Raw genomic sequence first — 20,290 nt, 5'->3', positions numbered from 1 at the left:
CTTCTATATAAATACTCAACTGTAATCTATTTCAGTTAATCACTTTAAGAATAAAGAAAAAAATTTAAATTGATCCTAAATGACTTTTAGTGATAGTTTTGGTATTCAAAACCCGGTCCTCCAGGTTGTTTTTCTTGAGCCTCGCACATGAGCGGGCATAAATCTGGCGATCTCCATCTCACGGGTTCTCCGGCAACAGCACAAGCTCTGGCAAAAGAAGCTATTGTGGCACACAAGCACTCGCATTCTCCTCCACGTGAGCATGAACAAGCGGATTCCTTGCAGTCTTCATAGAATGCCGTTGGGTCAACTTTTGCCCGGCATTTTTCAAAGATATCGGAGTATATGAGTTGACATGTTTCAATGGCGTATGCATTTTTACTCTGATCAGTAGCAAGGCAGGTTGAAGACGAGTTTTCATCAGTAGAAGGAGCTGAGCACATTGATTTGCGAGAAGAGAATTTCCAGCCTTCTGCTAAAAGATCTCCCGAGGTAACAATTGCTCCGTTTCGACCAGTGAAATCGTCGCTATTGTCTCCATTGAAATTTCCGCACATTCCACACACATCACCGTTTAGGTTGTTTTCAACGATAACGTGGACTCTAAGGCTCACATCCCAAAGTACAACTACATCTGGATTGACTTGAATAATGAGATAAAGCCCAACTTGCCGAACTCCAAGCCGCGGTGGATCTCCTGTCCTAACAATTTTTCGTCGCCCAGAAGACTCGTAATTTCCATAGACAGAAAATACCTTTCCATTCGAATGGTAAACCCTAAGCTGTTTGGTGCAAATAAGATTAGTCCCTTGGCATTGCTTGTTTTCAAGCGTGACAGTGAAAGATTCTGAAGGTTTCGATTTACATTTGTTTGTGGCTAGAATAATTTCACAATTTGACGAAAAAGCGAGACTCTTCCCATCGAATGTTTTCATGTGTCTTGTACCATAAACTGAGCATTCACCAGCACAGGGTTTTGCTTTTCTCAGCCATTTGCCATTTCTGCAAATGAACATATGACAGACTCCATCTTTCGGCTTTAAATATTCTGGGCAGGTGCATTCTTGCCTCGTAGAAACACATTTCTGTAAGCTACTGTCCCAGAATCCAGCTACACACCCGCAGACCTTATTGTCTCCGGTAAAATCCTCTTGGTTGCAAACATTCGCTGTTTCCTTATTTTGAAGCTCAAGACCGTACCCACAGTTTGATCTTAGATAATTTCGCTTTCCTCGGACAAGTTCATTATTTGATGTTTCTTGACTCTCGCAAGTCATAACTCCACTTGAACAGGAGCAATTTTCTCCAGCAGTATTGACAGATGTTTCTCCGGGATACATGGCGAGTCCATCGTTGTCGTAGCAAGGGCATTGTGCTAAAGGAATACACTGGTCACGATCATCGCGGTAAAATCCGTCTTTGCAAGAGCACGCAGATATCCTCTTCGAACAGTGACCTTTTCTTTTCGAAGACATGTTCTGACAGGTTTCTTCGAGGGGACACACAGAGTCTGACCAGATTTCATTTTTTGAACACTCATTCACACAAATTTCTGGAGTCATTATTTCCTTCTTCAAAGATGAGACCAGCGCATTTTTACAATGTCTTATATACTCTGCTACAGATTCACAAATAACTTGATGACATCCAACCTCGTTGAAACAATTGCAGATATCCGCTTGACATCTTGCAATAAAAATCTCTGGGGGAATCACGTGATTGCATTCTTTCAGATCTTGTGAAACAAAGACTTGACACATTTCGAATCTTTCGCGGGCACAGTTTCCGATTTTCTGAACTGGTAGAATCAGGTTTCTTTGAGGCAAAAGATTAAAGATGCTGGCGAAGTGTTGAAAGTCAACGTCATAATGCCCAGTATTCGCCATAGTTGTCTTCGGAGCGCAAATACCCTCGAAACTTTCTGTCCCTCTGTATTCAATCATCACACTTACGCCTGGAACAAAAGAAATGACGATGTCCAGTTCGAGAATTTCAATGACACTAGTCTGAGACAACCATAAATTCGGATAGATTCATTCTCATGAATCCCAAGAACTCGCTCGCCATCAATGAATATAGCGTCACTAGGACCAAGTCGGATATGGTTACCATCTTCGTTGTCCACAGATACTTTGTGCATACAGATTGAATACTGATCCCCTGCGCATTGGCTGAACTCGACTTTTATCGATAATGAAGGCAGCCGGAGAGCGATATAATTTCCATGTGAGTGAAGGCTATTCTGCCCGCCATCAAAATCGTCAATGTGCCCCGCTCCAAAGAGTCTGCATCGACGTGGACTCGCATCAGGCTTTTTGCAAGCCCAACTGAGCCCTTTGCACGAGCATACTTCTTCATTTGTGGATACAACAGAACCTTGAACGTAAAACTTATCATTCAATGTGCATCCACACGCTTCTTCACTGACACAAATGCCGTCTTCTCGAAGAATTTGCTTCTCAGGACAGGTACATCCAGGAAATTTGTTCATTATAGGACAGGAGTACGAATTTTCATTGCGTTTATCGGCGCAATTTGGCGTACATAAATCGACAGACTCTGACCAGATCTGATTTTTCGGGCAATTCGGCTCTGGGCAGAGGTCAGCCCGACGCCAATTCCCTACTTCGAAGCCATACTGAGCGCAAGTACTTGCCCAGCCAGACATAACATGGCAAAGACAATCAGTATTATGAGAATCAGAACATTGCTGGGAAAGCTCTGATACACATTTAGACATGAGATCAGCAGCGATTGGGACGACCTTAGCGCACTTGTTGAAATTTCCCAACTGCATTAGGTGATCGCAGGTATCTGCCAGTTGAGCATGCTTGATTTTACTCTTTATTGGAGGCTCATAATAGCAGTTTGATGGAAGTTTTCCATTTGGCAAGAGAAGATCAGATGTCTGAGAAACAGAGCTAGAACACAGCCCTCCAGGAATTTCACTACCAGTGTATTTTATCCAAACTTCTTCGCCGGTAGAAATTATGACCAGCTCAGAAAAGGAAAACTCTTGTCGATTTTCACCGAAATTTGTCGAAAAAGGGGACTGTTGTGAGAGGATGATTGTTTCGCTCATTGACCTCGCAATTAGATCATTTGTGTCCGTTCGCAACTGAATGTCAATGTCCCGACTTTTGAACAGTGAGACCGTGCATTTAATTTCATCGTTCTTTTGAATAAAATGAATAGACTCGTCAAATAACATCACACGAGCGGACGTAAAAGAACAAATCTTGGCTTTGGGTCCATATCTTTTGCAGCTTGGTCCGCTCCAGTTATCTTTGCAAGAGCACAAATCTGGTGCAGTGCAGCGACCACCATTTTCACATTGCTGTGAGCAAACTGCTTTCGAGCATCTGCTACCAGTCCATCCTTCTTTGCATTTGCAGACACCACCGGGCTGGCATTCGCCTCCTTGACTGCTACAATCGTCACATACTGGAATTTCGCAGCGCTCTCCTCCCCAGTGGTCTTTACAACTACAGGTCTTCGTTGATTGATCGCAAGTTCCATTCTCACAATCACAAATTTTCTCACTGCAACCTTCTCCTGCCCATCCTTTGTGGCAAAGACAAAGGCCAAATTCACAATCCCCGTTGATGCAAGTGTCTGTACTGCAGATTCTATCATTACTGTTCACTAAGATGGGCAAGGAAGCCCAAAAATTGAGCAACCTCATCTTCAGTATCTCTGTTGTGAATCTAATCAAGTTCAAAGAAATCTTCTGAGCAAGAGGATGTTTATATTCTGAGATGAAAATATCAACATAAGAAAACAAAACCGGCAGAGGAAATCAGAGTTATTTTAGATCAGAAAATGCATAGGTCTGTTCCTTTTCAAATTACAAGTTAGTTTCATGCCAATCGTATCCTGCTATGCAAGAATTAGTTTCAAAGTGGTAAGACTTTTCAAAATGAGATCTTCAAATTTGACCACTACTTCCGATCTGATGTAGAATTTTGAATCGACTTTAATATCAGTTTGTAATACAAAAAGTAAAAAGCAAAGTCTGAGCGAGTTTATGTTCCGTGAGAGTAAGCAGCGTGAAGTAAACAGAGCGATGGATTCTGAAGTGTTTTTGATGAATGAAGTGTTCCTTATTTATTATAAATAATTTTTTTTTTGGAAGAAAGTTGATTGTTTCTTTTTTCGAAGCCGCCTTAGAGGTTCAAGCTGAGATCTTGTTCTTTTTTTGCAACGTACTAAAAATCGGTTTAGGTAAAATTTTAATGAAGTCGATTACCTGAGTGAAGGTTCTCAAAAATCGTGGATATTCGCGTCTATATACAGTTCTAAGGGCTTTCTTTGGCACCCAACCACCTGGATTGATCGTAGCTGTATACACTAGAATCTTTCTAACGAAGAAATATTCAGAATTTCGCTTACCAATTGAGGTTTTAATGTCTTTTCTTGTAGGATTTGTGACTCCGTGGCGAACATATGTTCTGCAGATCATTGCTACATCAACAGTAGCTCTAACTGAACATAACAGGTGAATTTTCTAATAAAGTAATAGAGTTTACCCATCCCAGGTTGGAGTTTTGCACCATCATGATCGACCGAGTAGTTGATTACGAGCCAGCAGTTCTTGAGCTCGCCGAATCGCTCCAACTCGGGCTCCTTGTAAGCAATCTTCTCAAGTCGGATTTCCCTCAACCCAGAAACGTAGCAAACATCTCGCTGGGCAGCGGGCCACACTCGTTTGTGCGTTTGATACAAAACGACGTCTCTGTCAGATAAAACCTCGCAGACGCGGCAAGTTTCGATTGTGAGCTCCCATTCAAGGCGAACTTCGGTGTCCCAGAATCGTGTACAGATTTCTTTAGCGCTGATGTTGTCGACGACGTGGACAGCTCGCAAGGGATCAACACAAACACCTCCTTCTAGTTCAACTTCGCGCGTGAAAAGCTTCATTTCGCCGTCTTCGCAGAATAGTTCCCAAGACCCGTTTTCGCCATTTGCAGCGGGAGCTATCGTCGTTTCAAGATGATCCTAAGAGTTTGAGTATAACATCCACGCAAGAACAACTTACCCTGATTTTGAAGTCCAAAGCGACAGAGTGCACATGATGTTCTGATGGAGCGCGTACTTGACTCTTCAATCGGCTAAAATTTTATCATGAGAAAGTCGAAAAGTATTCTTTTCAATTTCACCTAGTGTTTATCAGCCGCAAATTTATATCAATGATACATTTCGGCCGATAACTCGAAGGATCATTTTCATCAACATATTCACAATTCGAAGGAAAGAAAGGGACCGTTAGAATTTCCTCATATGCTTCGGCGTATTCAAAATCAACCTTATCAGGGTTGAATAACGAAGACGTTCTAGCACTAACTGGAGGAGGTGAATCGTCTCTGTTTATACTCGAAATTTGCAATTTTTTCCGTCGATTTTTCAATCGCGAAAACCCGCTAGCAACTTGGGAAATGTATGCTCCCTCATCCAGTGCAAAACTTATCTTTTGCCCCATCCTCCTACGTTTAAAAAACAACTGATACGATTAACTGAGGTTCAGACTCTAGAGATAGTATATGGAGAACTGTACCTGTTTTCATTGAGCTCTTTTTCAAGCTGATCTCGTTTATCGAGAACTTCTTCTACAGCATCAAAGAATTCTTCTTCTGTAATAGGACGGTTAGGGCCTTCAAGATCTGGTTGCGAGGCGATGGCGAGCTGCTTTGCCAGACTTTCCTAAATGATTGTTTTCAAGGGGATCTGTCCGTCGAGAAACCACCATTAGATTCGCTCCTTTCAAACTGAGGTCGAAAGTGAGGCAAAAATTTTGTATGAATCAATTTCTAGAGAAGAACAAACCTTTGTCTTCGTGGCTTTATTCAGTTTTCTCTTCCAGCTCTCCGTTTCGGTACTCATCAAATCCAAACAATGTTGAAGCGTCGATAGAACACCAAGAGTCGTTGCTTTGAAAGTTATTGCTTCTCCTTTGAAGTCGATCATATTTTTTCCAGATGTCTGAGACTCCTTATTTTCATTTTCCAACTCGTCTCTCTGCCCCATCTCGTCGAAGTACTCTTTTGACAAAAGATTAAATTTCAAAAGAAAAATTCCACGAGGCCATTCCGTGAACGAGCATCTGCTTGGCCCAAAAATAGATTTTGAACAAACAAACGTTTGATTCCATTTCTGGGTCAAGATAGGTGAATGCCTCTCTCGGCATCGTTTCCTTACCTTGAAGTGAGTCAATTTGACCCACTAAAATTTCACGATAGGTTTTGAGTTCTTCAATTTTTCTTTCAACAGAAGCGGCAGTTTTGCGCTGCGACGAGCTCGAGTGAAGACTTCGCGAGCCAATTGACAATGATCCTGCTCGATGAACGCGTCCAGAGAGAACATCTGACTTGGCATCTTCCAGGAGTTCTAACCAGCAATTTTTCTCTTCCTCGCTCTCTGCTCTGAAATACCAGCTTGTTCCGTCTGACAAGAGCAGGTCAAATCGAGGCGGGTCGAAATCGTGCGTCACGATTTCAATCTTGTCCAGTTGAACAAGCCCTCTGCAGCCGAAGTCCATCTCTGACTCTGATTTGTAGTAAGCAAGAGTGCCTCGCTCGATGATAACATATCGACATTGCCAGCCAGAGAGGTAGTTGGTCCATTTGAACAGTTCTCCGCGCTTGACTAGGATATCATTTTCTTCTTCATCGTCTGTTGTCGTCGGTGTGTCGGACATTTGGCTTGTCACACCTGCATACGACATAGTATCATTGGTTTATATTACTTTCGATTTCGATGGATTCTATAAAGAAAAATCCTCAATGAAAGGTTTTTGATGGTCAGTTGATTCTTGCAGGGTTTTATTATACAGTATTATAAAGATACAGTAGTGTGAATGGTTTCAATTTATAAAAATCTATCTGATATGCATTTTAGTACTTGAAGATATTGCTAGAATTGTGACCTATGGAAGTTAAATGTGTTTTTGCATCGTCCATCATTCTTATAGTGCCACAGAGAAAACAAGCGTCGATTTTTTCAGCTGGAAAGTATTTCTCGATCATTTCTTTCCCTATTCTGCCCTTTTCTTTGTCCCATGTAAAGTCAGGTTTGGAGAGTGTGAAAATCACTTTGAAGCGAGTTGGATAAGCTTTTGCAAGCTTCTCGAGACGATCGCGCAGAAGAATGTCGTGTTCGTAGCGATTTCCGTAGAGGAGAGTAATTCTCGAGCCAATTCTAAAAATATTTTCATGAAAAGGAAAAGTCTGGAATTGTTGGAATTCGTGTTTGATCGAGGTTGCTATAGAATTACCGGAGTTTTCCCTTCAACTACAAGTTCAATGGAGAATCTGCTAGATCAAAGAGAGGCACGCAGAGTGGCGATGACTGAGATTAAAGAAGGCCGAAAATCAGGTAGCATTAATTATAAGAAGAACCTGTTTTCATAAAAATCAGTTTACGAGATATTCGAAACCTATCAAGAAAGCGAGAGTCCTCTAACAAGTGTTGCCGATAAACACAGTCAGTATGAAGAAGTTAGAGGATCTATTCTAAGACCCCTCGGAACTGCATTTTGGACTAGGAGAAATGATCGAGGTATTGATGCAATACTCGAAGAGAACGAATCGCTTCGAAGCTATGTTACCTCAACAAGCATCTTGATTGAAAGAGAAACTTCAAAACTTCAGAATAGAGTCTTGGAGTTAGAAAACGAACATTTGAAAAAGAAAATCACCGAGCTTGAAGAAAAACTCGAAGGAATTTAATTGTAGATGCAAAATGCTCTCAATAATTTTCAAAAGAAAAAGAAGAGAAGAAAAGCGAACAAGACTCGAGATGCCGCTTCAATTTTCGACGAAGTTTGGCAAAAATATTCAAAAAATAAATTTCCACACCTTTCATTGCTGAAAATTTCTTGAATAAGTTGCCACATTGGAGTAATTCCAGTTCCAACGGCTAATAAACCAATATTTTTAAGCCCTGTAAAAGCACGTTATGATCAGTTCTAAGTCAATGAGAAAACCTGTTAATTTTCGTCCACCGGAAACAGTGAATTGATCCAAATCAGAACGATATTCGATCGTGCCGTACGGAGCACTGAAATCCATTTCATCGCCAATATTGAGTGAATCCATCTGCTGGCTCATTAGTCCGCCGGAAGGAAACTCATCATTGGGAAAATAGACTTTAATAACTAGATCAAAGTGCCCTCGTTCGTTCACTGTCGACACTGGAGTGTAGTTTCGGGATATTTCTTTGCCAGCGATGACTGCATGAACTTTCACGTGCTTTCCTATAGATATTCCGAGCTCTTCGTTGTCTGGAATTTCAAATCTAAAGAATATTTTATTTTTTCGAAGATTCGAGAAGATTCTTATTTGATAGCGATAAAAGAAATTACCTAAACAATCTTGTATCTGGACTTAAAACAATTCTCTTTATCAATTTGAACTTTCTTCTACTTCTTGGGTTTCTTCTGAAAATTCCTCTGGGACTCTCTTCTGATTTCATAAAATAATATGCCAAGTATCCAAGTGCTCCCGCTGTAGCTGCCTGTAGCAGTATTTTAAACCCTTTGTATTCAATAAGTTTGAGTGAATAAAGATAAATTTGCACCTGGCTTTTGGAGAAAGTCGCTCATCGTGAATTTCAGAATTTCTTCAATTCAAGCTTTGCTGGACGCGATTCAAGAACTACAAAAGGAAACAACACGTAGGTGTGGTAGCTCAGAAGGGCATTACGTAATCGATGGTCAGGATGATCCTCTGGGAAATCTCTTAGCACTGCCAAGACTCATTCTGAAACTATTAACTGCTTGTTATTGCGTTTTGAGAAAATCCGCGACTCTTAATTAGCTTCGAAAATGGTGTATTGTAAATATTTATTTACGAAATAATACAGCTAAAAATCATTGAAGAGACGAAGAAGGCCGTGCAGGAGGGGATGAAGTAGAGTATTCAAAAGACGGATTATTTGGCGCTGACATTAGAGTGTTTCTTTTTGGCCTGGGAGGAGATATTTCTGCGGAGACGTAATTAGGCACTGAAGATTTGAAGGAATTAGCCTAATGAAAATTGTTTACCGTGGACACTGTGTCTACTCGGAGCAGCCGGAGCGACCATATCTATTTTTGAATTGGTGACATTGTTAGATCTTGGAGTTGTACTTTGGCGAACCGAGCTGCTTGCTTGGATCTCCATCAAACTTGAGCCAGTGACACGAGCAAGGTTGGTGAAATGTATTTTCATCCGCACGAGACAAACGATGCATAAAATGGACGAAACTGAAATGAAACTTGAGAACTTGAACTTTAAAGTTTGAAAGTGAGTTACCCGCTAAGATTGGCATGCAAATGTTAGGAATGAGCGAGCAATCGAGAAAGCTGCTGGGACCACTGCAGAAGTCAGGCTGAAGCTCTTCGTAAATCCACCATGAAAAACTTGAGACGTGAATCAAAGTGTTAAATATACTCCACCCGAGCATACAGGAAACCAACGACTCGGACTGAATAATAAATACTTGACGATCCATCTCTGGTCAATTATTTTTACCTGATTGTAAACACCATACGAGCCGGAAACTATTGTTCGTTTTGAGTACTTCAGAAGAAGGAGGATATTGTTCACATATGTTACCACAATCTTTTAAAGTTTTAAATTGTTTCTTTTGAAGAGGTTTTAACCTGTAGTAGAGTGATGTAAATAACTGGCGATTTATCATGCCTGCTGATCCATTTCTGTGCCAAGATGGTGACGATTGAAATAAATAAAATCTTAAATCGGCTCATCCAGTACCGGTGATTACGCTAAATCTTACCTGGATATTACACAACACCAGTTTCTGCGTCTTTAGCGAGCATCTAGCACACCTTGTAAATTAAGAGTTATCATTTTGAATTAGCCTTAATGAAATTATGCCCTTCTCTCAAGATAATGGTCTTCTTGCATTTCGAAAATGAGAAAAAAATGAATAATGTCAAAAAATAAGAGAGATCTATTTTTACTTTTATGTGCTGAAAGGGATCAAGACCTTTCCATCCGGGCAATAAAAGTTCAGTGTCTTTTCCCCTCAAATAATGCGTGGTTGTTACTTGTATCTCTTACGGTACTCTCCCTAACATCATGAGAGAATATTTTTCAATTTAAGGATATTTACTTTTTTGTTGAGCTCATAATCACAATTTTACTGTCACGGCGGCGGTAAGGGTACTGAGTTATAAAGAGAAAGGTTTTTATTTTCATCACTTATTAAAATTTCAGGTATAGAAATAAACCTTTCTATAATCAAAAATGAGGGATTGCCTTTTCATCTGATCTCTCATTTTTTATCTAAAAGTTTTGAAGGGGCAGAGGTCTTCTATAATCGACTGCAATCAAAATTGACATATGCCAGTCACAAAGTGAGATTATGTGTTCTATCTACTCAAGATTTATGTTCTCGCTTGAGCATCTTCCAGCATATAATTTGAACATACAGTGATTGCAACTGTGTTGTGATTTTCTACTTGAGCAAAGAATCAAAAATTGCTATGAATGAGAACCTATTTCTTCAGAATCAACCGCATCCGATTAAAAGCACTTGCGCTAAAAGCCTCTGTCTAAATCAATCTGTCCATTCTTTCGCCTTATAAGAAATCTGCTAATGATGGCATAATCATTTAAGTTGGTTTCACCCCTTTTACAGGCTTTGAAAACAGAGAAAATCATGTATCTATCTATCCTCTATTTGAGGAACTAGAGTATAAAAGTTCATTCTTGTCTCAAGAGATATTAGTGTCTTACTTGCGTCTTCTTCCAATCGGAAGTCTTGAAGGACCTTCTGCCAGATCACAGTCAGATGACTTCGACGTTCTTTTCATTAATTAATTCTCTGTGACGAAGTGTATCTGACCTTCTCTGCTGTCAGTATTTGCGAAAAAGCCTTGGAAAAAACGTATGACAGAATGAACAGGTGAGCTGTTCATCAACGCCAGGAATTAGGTCTCGATCACCGGGCTGCTCATTATTTATCGATTTTTCAGGCGGGATGAAAAATGCTGAGACGGAGGGCGAAAGAAGAAGAAAAAAATTGCAGCCAGATGCGTTGGATGAATCGGAAAGGCTTTGCTGGATAAGCCGAATATCGAGAGCCGCCTTTGTGTCGCCCCCCATTCCGAGCGATTAGGCACGCTGAGCATACGAATATGAAAAAATATCCAAAAAACTAATATATTCTATTAAATAAATAACATAGTTCACGGCTGATTCCGATGAAACTTCTTTCTACGATTTTAAGCTTTCAGATTTTATGGAATGAATTTGAATTTCATGCGAAATATGAAAATTATATCCTGAAATTAAGAAAGAAAATAAACAAAAATGTACGATATAATTTATTAAATTTCTGTTTTTCATAGGTAAAATTGAGTAAAGAGCGGAATGGACAATTAACTTTAGAAGTTAAAATGGTTGTAAGATGGATACGTTTTCAAGAAAAAGTTGTGAAGAAAGATAGTCAGTGGGATAGTTCAACATTTGAGCGGAAAAAAGTACAGGAGAGTTAAAGTTCAAAGAGCGGAATATGTATTTTATTCCGAATATGGTCGATGCGGTAGAGGTGAACGGGGCAGTTCATGCGTCTTGTCAGTAGTCACGCCGACCAAAGACAGAGTTGGACATTACGGGGACGCGCGAGTTGACGTTGGGCGGCTGGGCTGAGTGATATGCTTTTTTAAAATACTGTTCGTGGAAACGCAGTTTCTGAAGAAGAAATACGGTTGAACGATGAAAGCTTTCGGGGTCACGTGATTAAAAAAAAGACAATTACCTGCTTTAGGATTTCATTAAGCAGCTCGTAGCGATGATTTGGATGATCAACCCCAAGTCTTTCTAATTTCTCATCGTCTAATCGCATCAGTGCTCGGCCATTAATATCTTATATATTGGAGCAAATTAGAAACAAAATAGCAATATACCATGATATCTGAAGCTTTGAGAATATCGACCGCTAATGTCGCTGGAGCAATTTCGACAAAGCCAATTGACTACCTCGTCTGAAAATATAAATGTAAATTTAGATAATGCACTCAAAAAGCTTACCGACTGTCCATGTAAAGACATCTTTTCTATTTTCAGCGGGTCTGTAAATGGGTTGGAAAATCGACTTGCGAGAAGAATATTATTATCGGAGGATTTTCAACCCTTTCCTCGGACGAAGACTGGAAGTGGATGACATTGGCGGGTATCTCTGCTGCTGAGGCTTGATCAGACTCTGGCGATTTTGAGCAACGATCGGGTGCTGCTGGGCGAAACGTTGCTGAGTAAAACATTAGTCAACCAGTAAGGGCTCAAGAAAGTGGAAAGTTACCGGAACATTTCGCTGAGTGTACATTCCGTGAGCGGCAAGGTGATTCATTAGGGTTCCATTTTGATCTTAATTTAATTTTAGCACTAGAAGGTCTTTTACTGTCTTTATCTGGCTAGGAAGTTCTGGGAGTTCGAAAATGATATTTCAGCCTCTCATAAGCTATTTCATATTAATCACAAATATATACAACGATTAAATACCAGCATCATATGTATACTGAAGATGCCCTAAAGGTTTAAAATTTTAATGAGCAAGCCTTCAATGAACTCACCTAATGTCGCCATGTTGCTTTGACTATGGCTAAAAGGTCGGCTCTCCATCGTCTAAAAAGGTGACGATGAGAACAGTTCGATGAATATTATATATTTATTATTATAAGAAAGTCTTTCGAACAGCATCAGAAATCGGAATAATTTTTTGAACTTGGTAATCGTAGGAATTTTGCCACATCTTATCAGTGTAATATCGGTAGTTGACCATCATCGACAGTGACTCGGCCATTCCATACAGTGCAGTATTGGCACCGAAATTGAGTCGCTAGAAAGAAGATGCGGACAAATTCGGGCTTTATCTTTTCTTACCCAAAGTTCGGCACCATTTCGCACGTGAAAATTGCAAACAGGACAGAGAGCGGAATTTTCGTTGCCTCTGTCTGCGTATAGATATTTGAAAAGAAGTTTAGGCAACGAGTCGGAGAATTTAGGTAACAGTTCGGTATCAAGTGAAGCGACGAGTTCGCGGAAGTCGGAATAGTTTTCAGCACCAATTATTTCAACTAGAATTATCTTTAGATTTGGAGCCTGAAAGGTAAGACAAACCAAGTGAGGATTCATCAGAGTCCATCATTTTCAAGATCCAGCGCCGAAAGCCCGGAACGGGAGATAAAGATGAAAATTGAGTCACACTTTTCAAAGTTTCATCTTTTTGCATCTCTGCTGTAGCTGATGTAATAAGTCGATGACCAAGATCAATCCCTCTAGAATTTCTATTGAGCATGTGAATTGACCAAAGAGGGATTTACCGCAATCCAGGTTCAAGTGAAGAGATGGAATAGAAAATGGCGGAATCGGGAGCTTTCTCCTTTTCATCATCATTCATAATTTTTTGAATGGAATTCGCGATTCCGTTCGTGAGAGCAACATTCACGACAATGAGCGGATGATCGGGATTTTGAAAGTGCGTCAAGTAGAACACCCGGCGATCGGCGTTTTCCAGGCGGCGGATCATCCGACATTCAGAAACTATCGGATGAACTCTGTCGGAGCTCTAGAAAAAGCTCTTATAGGATCACTTGCAAGATCAAACCGAGAAGAGGTTAAGAATAGCTCTGGAGCTGTTCGCGGTCATACGTTGAACTTGGAGGCCAGAGTCAAGATTCGCCGTAATCGTATCAGTGAGGGCAGAAGACAGGGAGAGATTGAGTTTCGCCTTGAGAAGGGTTGAACGAATGGCGATGAGCGTCGACACTCCATTAGGCTGTCGAGTCATCAATTGCAGAAAGCGACGGCCAGCATCTTCTGGGATCGAGTCCAAGCTTTCAATTATCTGCAGCTTTGTCTCTAGCTCTGCATTTGACTGAAACATACATCAATCACAATCTTATAAGCTCTATACTTACCCATTCCAGTTGAAAGGCTTGAATCTCGGTTGGAGCAATGACCTTCTCTGCATGTTTCAACTGAAGTCTGTCGCTAAGTGATTTCACTGAATATTTCATCGGTGATTTGAACAAAAACAACTGAAGAAAATGGCTAGTGTTTTCTCGATTCAGACAAAAGTTTCGCAACTTGGCTAGACAGAAATCTTTGCTTACCGACGCTCATAATGTCTGATCAGGATTGCATGATATTATTGGACGCGGTAGATAAAATAAATTGCTAGCGTAAGGAGTATAAAGAGGAAGTCTAAAAATGAACATCTCTCACGCAACCCGTTCGATTGATGGTCATGCCGAATCGCCGAGCAACTCGAAGCATGATTTTCTTAAAATAGAAATTAATTTTTAACATGATTTTTGTTATAACATAAATAACGCATCATATCAGTGAGGTCAGCGAGTAAGATCAGGTGAATTAGATTTTCTCAGTTGGAAAGCGCAAGTTCTTTGGTTTTATTCCCTCTTTCATCTGTTCATTTTGGATCTTCGAGGCTAGTTGAAGCCTTTGCTCGCTCTGTCTGTACTTGAATCTGTCTGTATAAAAGGGAATCCACGAAGAAAGACAAGGCTCTTGCATCTTCACTTTCAATCCGCTGCACGCCGTTTCTGCCTCCTCATAAATGCGCTTTTCACAATTGCTGCCGGAATTTTCTCCTTGATAGCCGCATTTTAGATTTCCAGCACCGTCGAGTTCGAATAATTCAGCCGTGTGGCGAGTCATACAATCGTAATACTGGTCACGTAAAGCGAAGCAAGTTTTCCGATCGATTTTCTTTGGCATGATCTTGGAAAAATAACATAAAAGCGTTTTGAATTATTACAAACAGGTTTTTTTTAACGTTGCACCATTTTTGTGGAGCGCTTTTCAGTGGGTTAGAGTTGAGATATTTTGGTTATCTCTTTTGCAGCATGTAGGGGACGGTCTGTAGTATGTTAAATAAGCTTTTTGTGTCGGTAGCATTACTGGTGGTGGAGTAATGACGTCATTCATTGGGAATTCGCGGCAAAGCGCGAATGGTGGGAGAAAATTTGAAAAGTCCTTAAAAGCACCAGATATGTTTTTTATCATACAGGGATGTTTCCTACATGTATGCGAAATAATCCTGATAGTTTTTGGTGCCAGCACCAAGGTTGGTGCTAGAGTAATGACGTCATCAAGATTTTTTCCTATGATTTTAGTGTATTTTGGATGTCGTGATTACTCCACCACCAGTGATGGTGCCGACACCAAAAGCTTATTTAACATACTACAGACCCTCCCAATTAAGGTCCAAAAGAGAAAATTGAAATATCTTGAATCTAACACCATCAAAAACGCTCCACCAATTATGTGCAACGTTAAAAAAAACCTGTTACATTTAGTAAGAATATGGCAGGACAGATTGATTAAAAAATTTAATCAAGAATGAAACAAAAAGCATTTGATGGAAATTATTGACTGTGGGACGACCGATTTCGCTTTCGTCCGCGACCAGTTTTCTTTGTCTGCTTTCGGTCAATCTTTGAAATTTCAGTTTTGATTGCATGATGCTGATTAGCCAAGTAGCAAAGGTGCATTTCGAGCATATTAATGCGCTCCTCAGACGATTCTGTTTGATCAAATTGGGACATTAATTGATGGTGCTCCGATTCGAAGTCTATTTTTGAAAGCTGCTCTAGCGATAGCTTTGACCAAGGAAGAGGCGAAACAGGCTGAGTAAGAAATATTTAAGAAGAACTTAATACGAGCAAAGAAAGATACCTCGTTAATAGTGGGTTGATCGTTTTTCTCGCTGTGCGACTCGGCGGAATATTCAGAATCTTCCTCTCGCGCGTCTTTCTCTGTCGGACTTTGGATGCTCTCGTCGTCCTCGATAAATGATGAGTTGGCGGAAATCATGGAAGACAACAACTCATTGCTCGTCACTTTGTCTCCAAAATGCTCTGGGTCATTGAGTGGTAGAGAATCAAGAGTCACTGACTCGTCGAAATGTCGCGTTCCTTTTCATAGGATTTAATATATCAATTTAGTTAAGTTAGTCACCTTTGATTCGTAAAGAAGATCGCTTCATAGTCTTCTCGTCCATATCATCAAAAACAACGGTATAAACCGACACGTCTTTCAACTTGAGCACGACCCCTTTGCGCCCTTTGTATTCTACTTTGGCGCCCAGCCTGGCTTCGCCGGTCACGTGTCTGTCTGACGTTTGCAGCACTTTACCGTCTTCCATTCGCAATTTTAATCGAAATTCGGCATCAACGCTCTTTATGCGGGCTTCGCAGAAAGCCCCTTTGAATTTCGCTAAACAAACAAGAAATATCGAGTCTTTTCGAATGAGTTCTAGTACCTGATACTTCAAGGCCAGCCTGTAGTAATCGAGTATCCGGTTCGCTTATCATATCTGCAAAAAAATATTTATTTAAGTGCTTCGAAATACTGTTAACTTATAAGTGAGCTGGACAATTTTTACAAAGAGGCTACAGCTTTAGAAAGCAATTAAAAATAATAATTATACACACTACAGCATTTTTGTGTTTTTCTACAACTCAGACAAGGATTATGTTTGAGTTATTCTTTGAAAATAAATGTTGAAAAATTAAATGGGAGTTCGCCACAACTCAGAAAATGTCGGAACAAATTGCAGCAATTGAATAGAAATGGTTGAAGATGGACCGGTCGTCTGCATGAAGGGTGTAGGTATAAGGGTTAGCACAAGAGACTTCAGTCGAGTGAGCTTTTGTTTCAATCGAAAAAGGAAGTGTAAACTTTTAAAATGATTACTGCTAGTTTTCGATCCTCAAATGAGAAAATCATGTTTCTTGAGTCCAAATCAGAGACAGCCCAACAATAGGGCTAGGGGTTGAAAACTGGAAAAACGGGATCACATAAAGTAATTTCAGGAAGAGAGAACGGGAGTTGGGCGATTGCTAAAGGCAGTTTTGAAAGTGAGATCGGGTCGATTAGCACAAGTTCCATTAGATTCCTTGGATAGCAGTGTTCTGAAAGAGAATATTTTTGAACTCAGGAGCCATTGTGTGATTATACCTTTTTCTTAGCGGACATGTACTCGTCCATCTGCTTATCCAAATAAGCCTTTGTTCCGCTCATGTACTGATCCATTTCCTCGTCCAGTCTGGCCCGATTATACTTTGCAGATTTCTGCATGTATCCTTCTAATTCGCGATCAAGCTGGCGGCGATTCGTTCGGCCGTAGTTGCCGTACTTTCCATTGATTCGGTTGTTGTTTCCTGAATAATAAAATATTGCTTGATATAAAGGGTTTATCGTACGTTTGAAACGGAAGCCGGCTGCTTGAGAAGGTCGGAAACCCTGTCGTGATCGCATTTCATTGAATTTTCTGCTAGGTTCTGGCGTGAATCGGTCCAGTGGATTCACGAATCGTCCAGAAGATCTTCTGGATCTGCTTTCTCTGGGATCTTGAATGAAAATTTAAAAAATATTTCAAAATTAGTGAAACTCACAGTTTTCCTGGCGATTCCGATCCCAGAAAGACTTGTACTGTCTTTTCTGGACCCTTCCATTCATTCTTCGAGCGAAGGGAATTCGGTCAGGAAAGTTCTTTCGCCCGACTCGATGATGGACGCTTGTACGTCGCTTGAATGTTAAGTTAATCGACTTATCTGTCGAAGGGTTAACTTACAGTGTTTTTGTACTGTTGAGCACGAGAAACAGTATTCCGAGCTGGGTATTTGTATCCTCCAGCGATGACTGATCGTGGTTGACGAGAGCTCATGTTTGAGCGCATTCGTGAGACTGTTCCCGCAATTCCTCGTTCGTCAACACGAATGTTTCGGGTCACCGGCTCTTTCACTTGAGTCTTCCTTGTCTTCATGATGCGAGTGAAGCGGTCATTTAGAGAAGATGAGGTAGTAGAGGTCATTATGACACGCTCACTCGCCATTTTCAAGGATTTTCTTCTTTCTAAGCCTCTTTTCCTTCTAAAAAAATGAGTCTGATGACGGTAATTTTTACGGAAAACTTAGCGGGTAAATTGGACTTATTTATGTATGTTACAGAAAGTTATGTTTTTTGAAAGAAAAATGAACGTAGAATTATCATGAAGAGCTTTTCGAATGGTAGCTAAGGAGGTTGAATGCAGGATTTTCAGTTTCACCAATAATAATTTAAAATTTCCTAAATTTTGCAGCGAGATTTTTTATTGTTCTTGAAACTTTCAGCAGATATTTCTTATTGCGGATAGCCGGGTCGTACGTTTCTTGAGCCTCGGTTTAGTCTGTATCCACCGGCAGGGGCGCCCTAAGACTGTAAGAAGATGGAAATCAAAATAATTATTACCATTGGTGGTCCTGATGGAGGTGCTGCAGATGGTGGGGGTCCGGCCGAAGCTTGTGGAGCAGCGTATTGCTGCTGATATCCCATATTTGGCTGTTGTTGCGCTTGGGAAGCCTGTGGATAACCATTTTGTTGTTGCTGTTGTTGCTGCTGCTGTTGCTGAGCATAGTACTGTTGATACTGAAAGAACACGTGAGTTTGACTCGTGAAAATTAGTTCTTACTTGTTGCTGGTACGCTTGTTGTTGTTGCTGATACAATTGTTGCTGTTGGCTCACTGCCGGGGGTTGTTGCTGCTGTTGAGAAACGGGTGTTTGTTGCTTAGCAGCTTCTTGTCCGTAGAAGTACGCCCCTGCTCCAGAAGCTGGAGGCTGAACAGGAGTTGGCGCTGCTTGAGGAGGCTTTGCTTGATTCTCTACTGGCTGAGCCTTAGGAGGAGCGACAACGGACTGTGGAATTTGTTGAACTTGAGAAGGTGGAAATGCAGATGCTTGTGAAGACGCTTGGGGTTGACCATGAAGAGAGTTTTGGTTGTCACCGCCGGGGAAAGGGGAAGGGGCTGAGGACGAGTTTGCGGATGAATTGAATGCTGCATACGGATTAGAGTTTGTCTGTGCAGGAGTTGGCTCAAAACTAAAAATATGATTAAGATGGTTCAGAGAAAGTGAAAATCGCGAGAATTCTTGATAAATGGTTAGATAAATTAAAAACATAAAATGATTTGCGACGAGAAAGCACGCGTGTCTTACTAGTTTGATGGCTGAAAGAAACTGAATATTTTTTAATAAAAAGTTAAGTTATAATTTGATACCTTTGCGCGCTGGAAGTATCGGCAAAAGAGCTTTCAAGAGTAGACTGAGAAGGGGCAACTGGAACGGGCGCTGGAACTTCGGCTTGGACTGGAGTTGGCTCTGGAACTTGAGCCGTTGGAGCTTGGGGAGTTGGTGGAGCCTGCTGCTGTTGTTGCTGGAAAGAAGAGGCTGTGGAAGGGGCGAAGGAGGCTTGGGACGATGGTCGATCGACAGAAGTTTCTATGACGAAGATTCAATTCACCAGATTATTAATAGAACTTACGGTTGTAAGGATCAAATTCAGAAACTTCTGGCTTCTCAGGCTCCGGCTGGGGAGTTGATTCCAGGACCGATGATTGCTCGGCAACTTCTTGTTTGGGTACACTTTCTGGAGCAACAACGGGAAGACTTTCGGATGCAGAGGACTTTGAGCTATTTGCACCAGTGAGACGATCTTTAATCATGTTAACAAATATGAGTTCATAACCAAAATTGACAAAATTGATAAATGATAAATGATCATGCCAATCACGGTGAATAAATGCGTTGTCTCAAGCAATACGAATACAAGTTCTGTTGTCGATCATATTTAGAGTGACTTCAACTTCAGAATTGTGAGTGCGAGAAAAATCTTGTGAGCTGTCTATGATTTCTGACTACCCAAAACTCCATGCTCAACAAGCGGCAAAGAAATCAGCGGGAAAAATGAAAATAAAGGAGATTTGATAAATCGAATCTGGTAAGCGTTCCCTGGTCCACATCAAGAACCACTTACATTTCCTCAAATATTTGTTACAAGTCCCTATCAGTCCGATCGCCCCATCACGAATAGATCGTAAATCAGCGAGAACATCTTCTGGAACATCGGAGCTTCCACCACCGACTTTAATCTTCAAGAACTTTCTTCCGTCATCTTGGGCCAACTAAAAGTCGATTGAGCTCACTGAAGCGCTGATTTTGAAAACCTGGATCGCAAAGCTGAGATCATTAGTGTCGTTCATCGTAATCCAGTCATTTTCAGAGTCAAGGTACTTTACGACATCATCGTCTCCAATATCTGCTGAGTAAATCCTAAATTTTTCTTGATTAACAATATAAGAATACAGGGAAAAGAATACCTGCAGAGCATGAGTAGTAAATCATCAAAGGTAAGCTGCTCGTTTGCCAGAGGAATATTTCTCCGGTCGCCTTTGAACTCTGTTTTCAGGATAACCATTCTAAAACAGCTTGAAAGTTATGAAGATTG

The 20,290-nt window shown here is 40.7% G+C and overlaps 11 protein-coding genes across 14 annotated transcripts in view; 1 reads left to right on the top strand and 10 right to left on the bottom strand.

Annotated features, from left to right (window-relative positions):
- Positions 1–20,290, top strand: part of LOC145712369 (cytochrome P450 3A9-like) — a 64,691-nt gene that overhangs the window by 3,284 nt on the left and 41,117 nt on the right. The window lies entirely within an intron of this gene.
- On the bottom strand, positions 87–1,886 carry LOC145711949 (mucin-2-like). The gene has a single exon (XM_081789638.1). The coding sequence runs from the start codon at positions 1,884–1,886 to the stop codon at positions 87–89; it is 1,800 nt and encodes a 599-aa protein (XP_081645764.1).
- LOC145712377 (mucin-19-like) lies at positions 1,931–3,685 on the bottom strand. The gene has a single exon (XM_081790074.1). It carries the CDS (start codon positions 3,683–3,685, stop codon positions 1,949–1,951), a length of 1,737 nt encoding a protein of 578 aa, XP_081646200.1. The 3' UTR covers positions 1,931–1,948.
- Positions 3,959–6,756, bottom strand: LOC145707259 (ceramide transfer protein-like). The gene is made up of 8 exons (XM_081784759.1): positions 6,196–6,756; positions 5,824–6,038; positions 5,555–5,700; positions 5,039–5,111; positions 4,530–4,998; positions 4,393–4,485; positions 4,250–4,350; positions 3,959–4,208 (listed from the first exon to the last, which is right to left on the bottom strand). Exons 1-8 carry the CDS (start codon positions 6,719–6,721, stop codon positions 4,167–4,169), a joined length of 1,665 nt encoding a protein of 554 aa, XP_081640885.1. The 5' UTR covers positions 6,722–6,756; the 3' UTR covers positions 3,959–4,166.
- On the bottom strand, positions 6,802–8,768 carry LOC145698786 (NADH-cytochrome b5 reductase 1-like). Of its 2 annotated transcripts, XM_081776019.1 has the most exons (6): positions 8,700–8,768; positions 8,575–8,651; positions 8,360–8,531; positions 7,982–8,292; positions 7,854–7,938; positions 6,802–7,194 (listed from the first exon to the last, which is right to left on the bottom strand). In XM_081776019.1, the coding sequence occupies exons 2-6, from the start codon at positions 8,597–8,599 to the stop codon at positions 6,891–6,893; spliced, it is 897 nt and encodes a 298-aa protein (XP_081632145.1). In that variant the 5' UTR covers positions 8,600–8,651; positions 8,700–8,768; the 3' UTR covers positions 6,802–6,890. The 2 variants fall into 2 exon arrangements, with proteins under 2 accessions (XP_081632145.1, XP_081632138.1); XM_081776012.1 differs by having other exon boundaries at positions 8,575–8,762.
- LOC145711330 (uncharacterized) lies at positions 8,837–9,954 on the bottom strand. Its single transcript, XM_081789051.1, has 6 exons — positions 9,775–9,954; positions 9,641–9,730; positions 9,510–9,599; positions 9,291–9,462; positions 9,041–9,241; positions 8,837–9,000 (listed from the first exon to the last, which is right to left on the bottom strand). Exons 4-6 carry the CDS (start codon positions 9,439–9,441, stop codon positions 8,867–8,869), a joined length of 486 nt encoding a protein of 161 aa, XP_081645177.1. The 5' UTR covers positions 9,442–9,462; positions 9,510–9,599; positions 9,641–9,730; positions 9,775–9,954; the 3' UTR covers positions 8,837–8,866.
- On the bottom strand, positions 11,345–12,622 carry LOC145702406 (sterile alpha motif domain-containing protein 10-like). Its single transcript, XM_081779630.1, has 7 exons — positions 12,575–12,622; positions 12,304–12,368; positions 12,145–12,252; positions 12,036–12,078; positions 11,912–11,989; positions 11,764–11,870; positions 11,345–11,696 (listed from the first exon to the last, which is right to left on the bottom strand). The coding sequence occupies exons 1-7, from the start codon at positions 12,585–12,587 to the stop codon at positions 11,580–11,582; spliced, it is 531 nt and encodes a 176-aa protein (XP_081635756.1). The 5' UTR covers positions 12,588–12,622; the 3' UTR covers positions 11,345–11,579.
- LOC145695885 (malonyl-CoA decarboxylase, mitochondrial-like) lies at positions 12,651–14,285 on the bottom strand. Its single transcript, XM_081772932.1, has 8 exons — positions 14,234–14,285; positions 14,117–14,131; positions 13,922–14,007; positions 13,609–13,878; positions 13,325–13,569; positions 13,122–13,279; positions 12,885–13,078; positions 12,651–12,840 (listed from the first exon to the last, which is right to left on the bottom strand). Exons 1-8 carry the CDS (start codon positions 14,277–14,279, stop codon positions 12,676–12,678), a joined length of 1,179 nt encoding a protein of 392 aa, XP_081629058.1. The 5' UTR covers positions 14,280–14,285; the 3' UTR covers positions 12,651–12,675.
- On the bottom strand, positions 15,316–16,408 carry LOC145695700 (uncharacterized). Its single transcript, XM_081772701.1, has 4 exons — positions 16,288–16,408; positions 15,984–16,241; positions 15,702–15,940; positions 15,316–15,652 (listed from the first exon to the last, which is right to left on the bottom strand). The coding sequence occupies exons 1-4, from the start codon at positions 16,337–16,339 to the stop codon at positions 15,392–15,394; spliced, it is 810 nt and encodes a 269-aa protein (XP_081628827.1). The 5' UTR covers positions 16,340–16,408; the 3' UTR covers positions 15,316–15,391.
- Positions 16,375–17,901, bottom strand: LOC145695701 (uncharacterized). Its single transcript, XM_081772702.1, has 5 exons — positions 17,602–17,901; positions 17,423–17,555; positions 17,231–17,377; positions 16,986–17,188; positions 16,375–16,939 (listed from the first exon to the last, which is right to left on the bottom strand). Exons 1-5 carry the CDS (start codon positions 17,860–17,862, stop codon positions 16,916–16,918), a joined length of 768 nt encoding a protein of 255 aa, XP_081628828.1. The 5' UTR covers positions 17,863–17,901; the 3' UTR covers positions 16,375–16,915.
- On the bottom strand, positions 17,933–20,266 carry LOC145695699 (uncharacterized). 3 transcript variants are annotated; one of them, XM_081772698.1, is made up of 9 exons: positions 20,163–20,266; positions 20,010–20,115; positions 19,820–19,967; positions 19,328–19,498; positions 19,065–19,284; positions 19,003–19,023; positions 18,478–18,886; positions 18,258–18,434; positions 17,933–18,218 (listed from the first exon to the last, which is right to left on the bottom strand). In XM_081772698.1, exons 1-9 carry the CDS (start codon positions 20,258–20,260, stop codon positions 18,150–18,152), a joined length of 1,419 nt encoding a protein of 472 aa, XP_081628824.1. In that variant the 5' UTR covers positions 20,261–20,266; the 3' UTR covers positions 17,933–18,149. The 3 variants fall into 3 exon arrangements, with proteins under 3 accessions (XP_081628824.1, XP_081628826.1, XP_081628825.1); XM_081772700.1 differs by having other exon boundaries at positions 19,328–19,500; positions 19,849–19,967; XM_081772699.1 differs by lacking the exon at positions 19,003–19,023.

This window comes from Oikopleura dioica, chromosome 1 (assembly GCF_907165135.1).
Source record: "Oikopleura dioica chromosome 1, OKI2018_I68_1.0, whole genome shotgun sequence".
Classification (NCBI taxonomy): Eukaryota; Metazoa; Chordata; class Appendicularia; order Copelata; family Oikopleuridae; genus Oikopleura; species Oikopleura dioica.
This window is presented reverse-complemented; position numbering and strand designations above follow the sequence as displayed.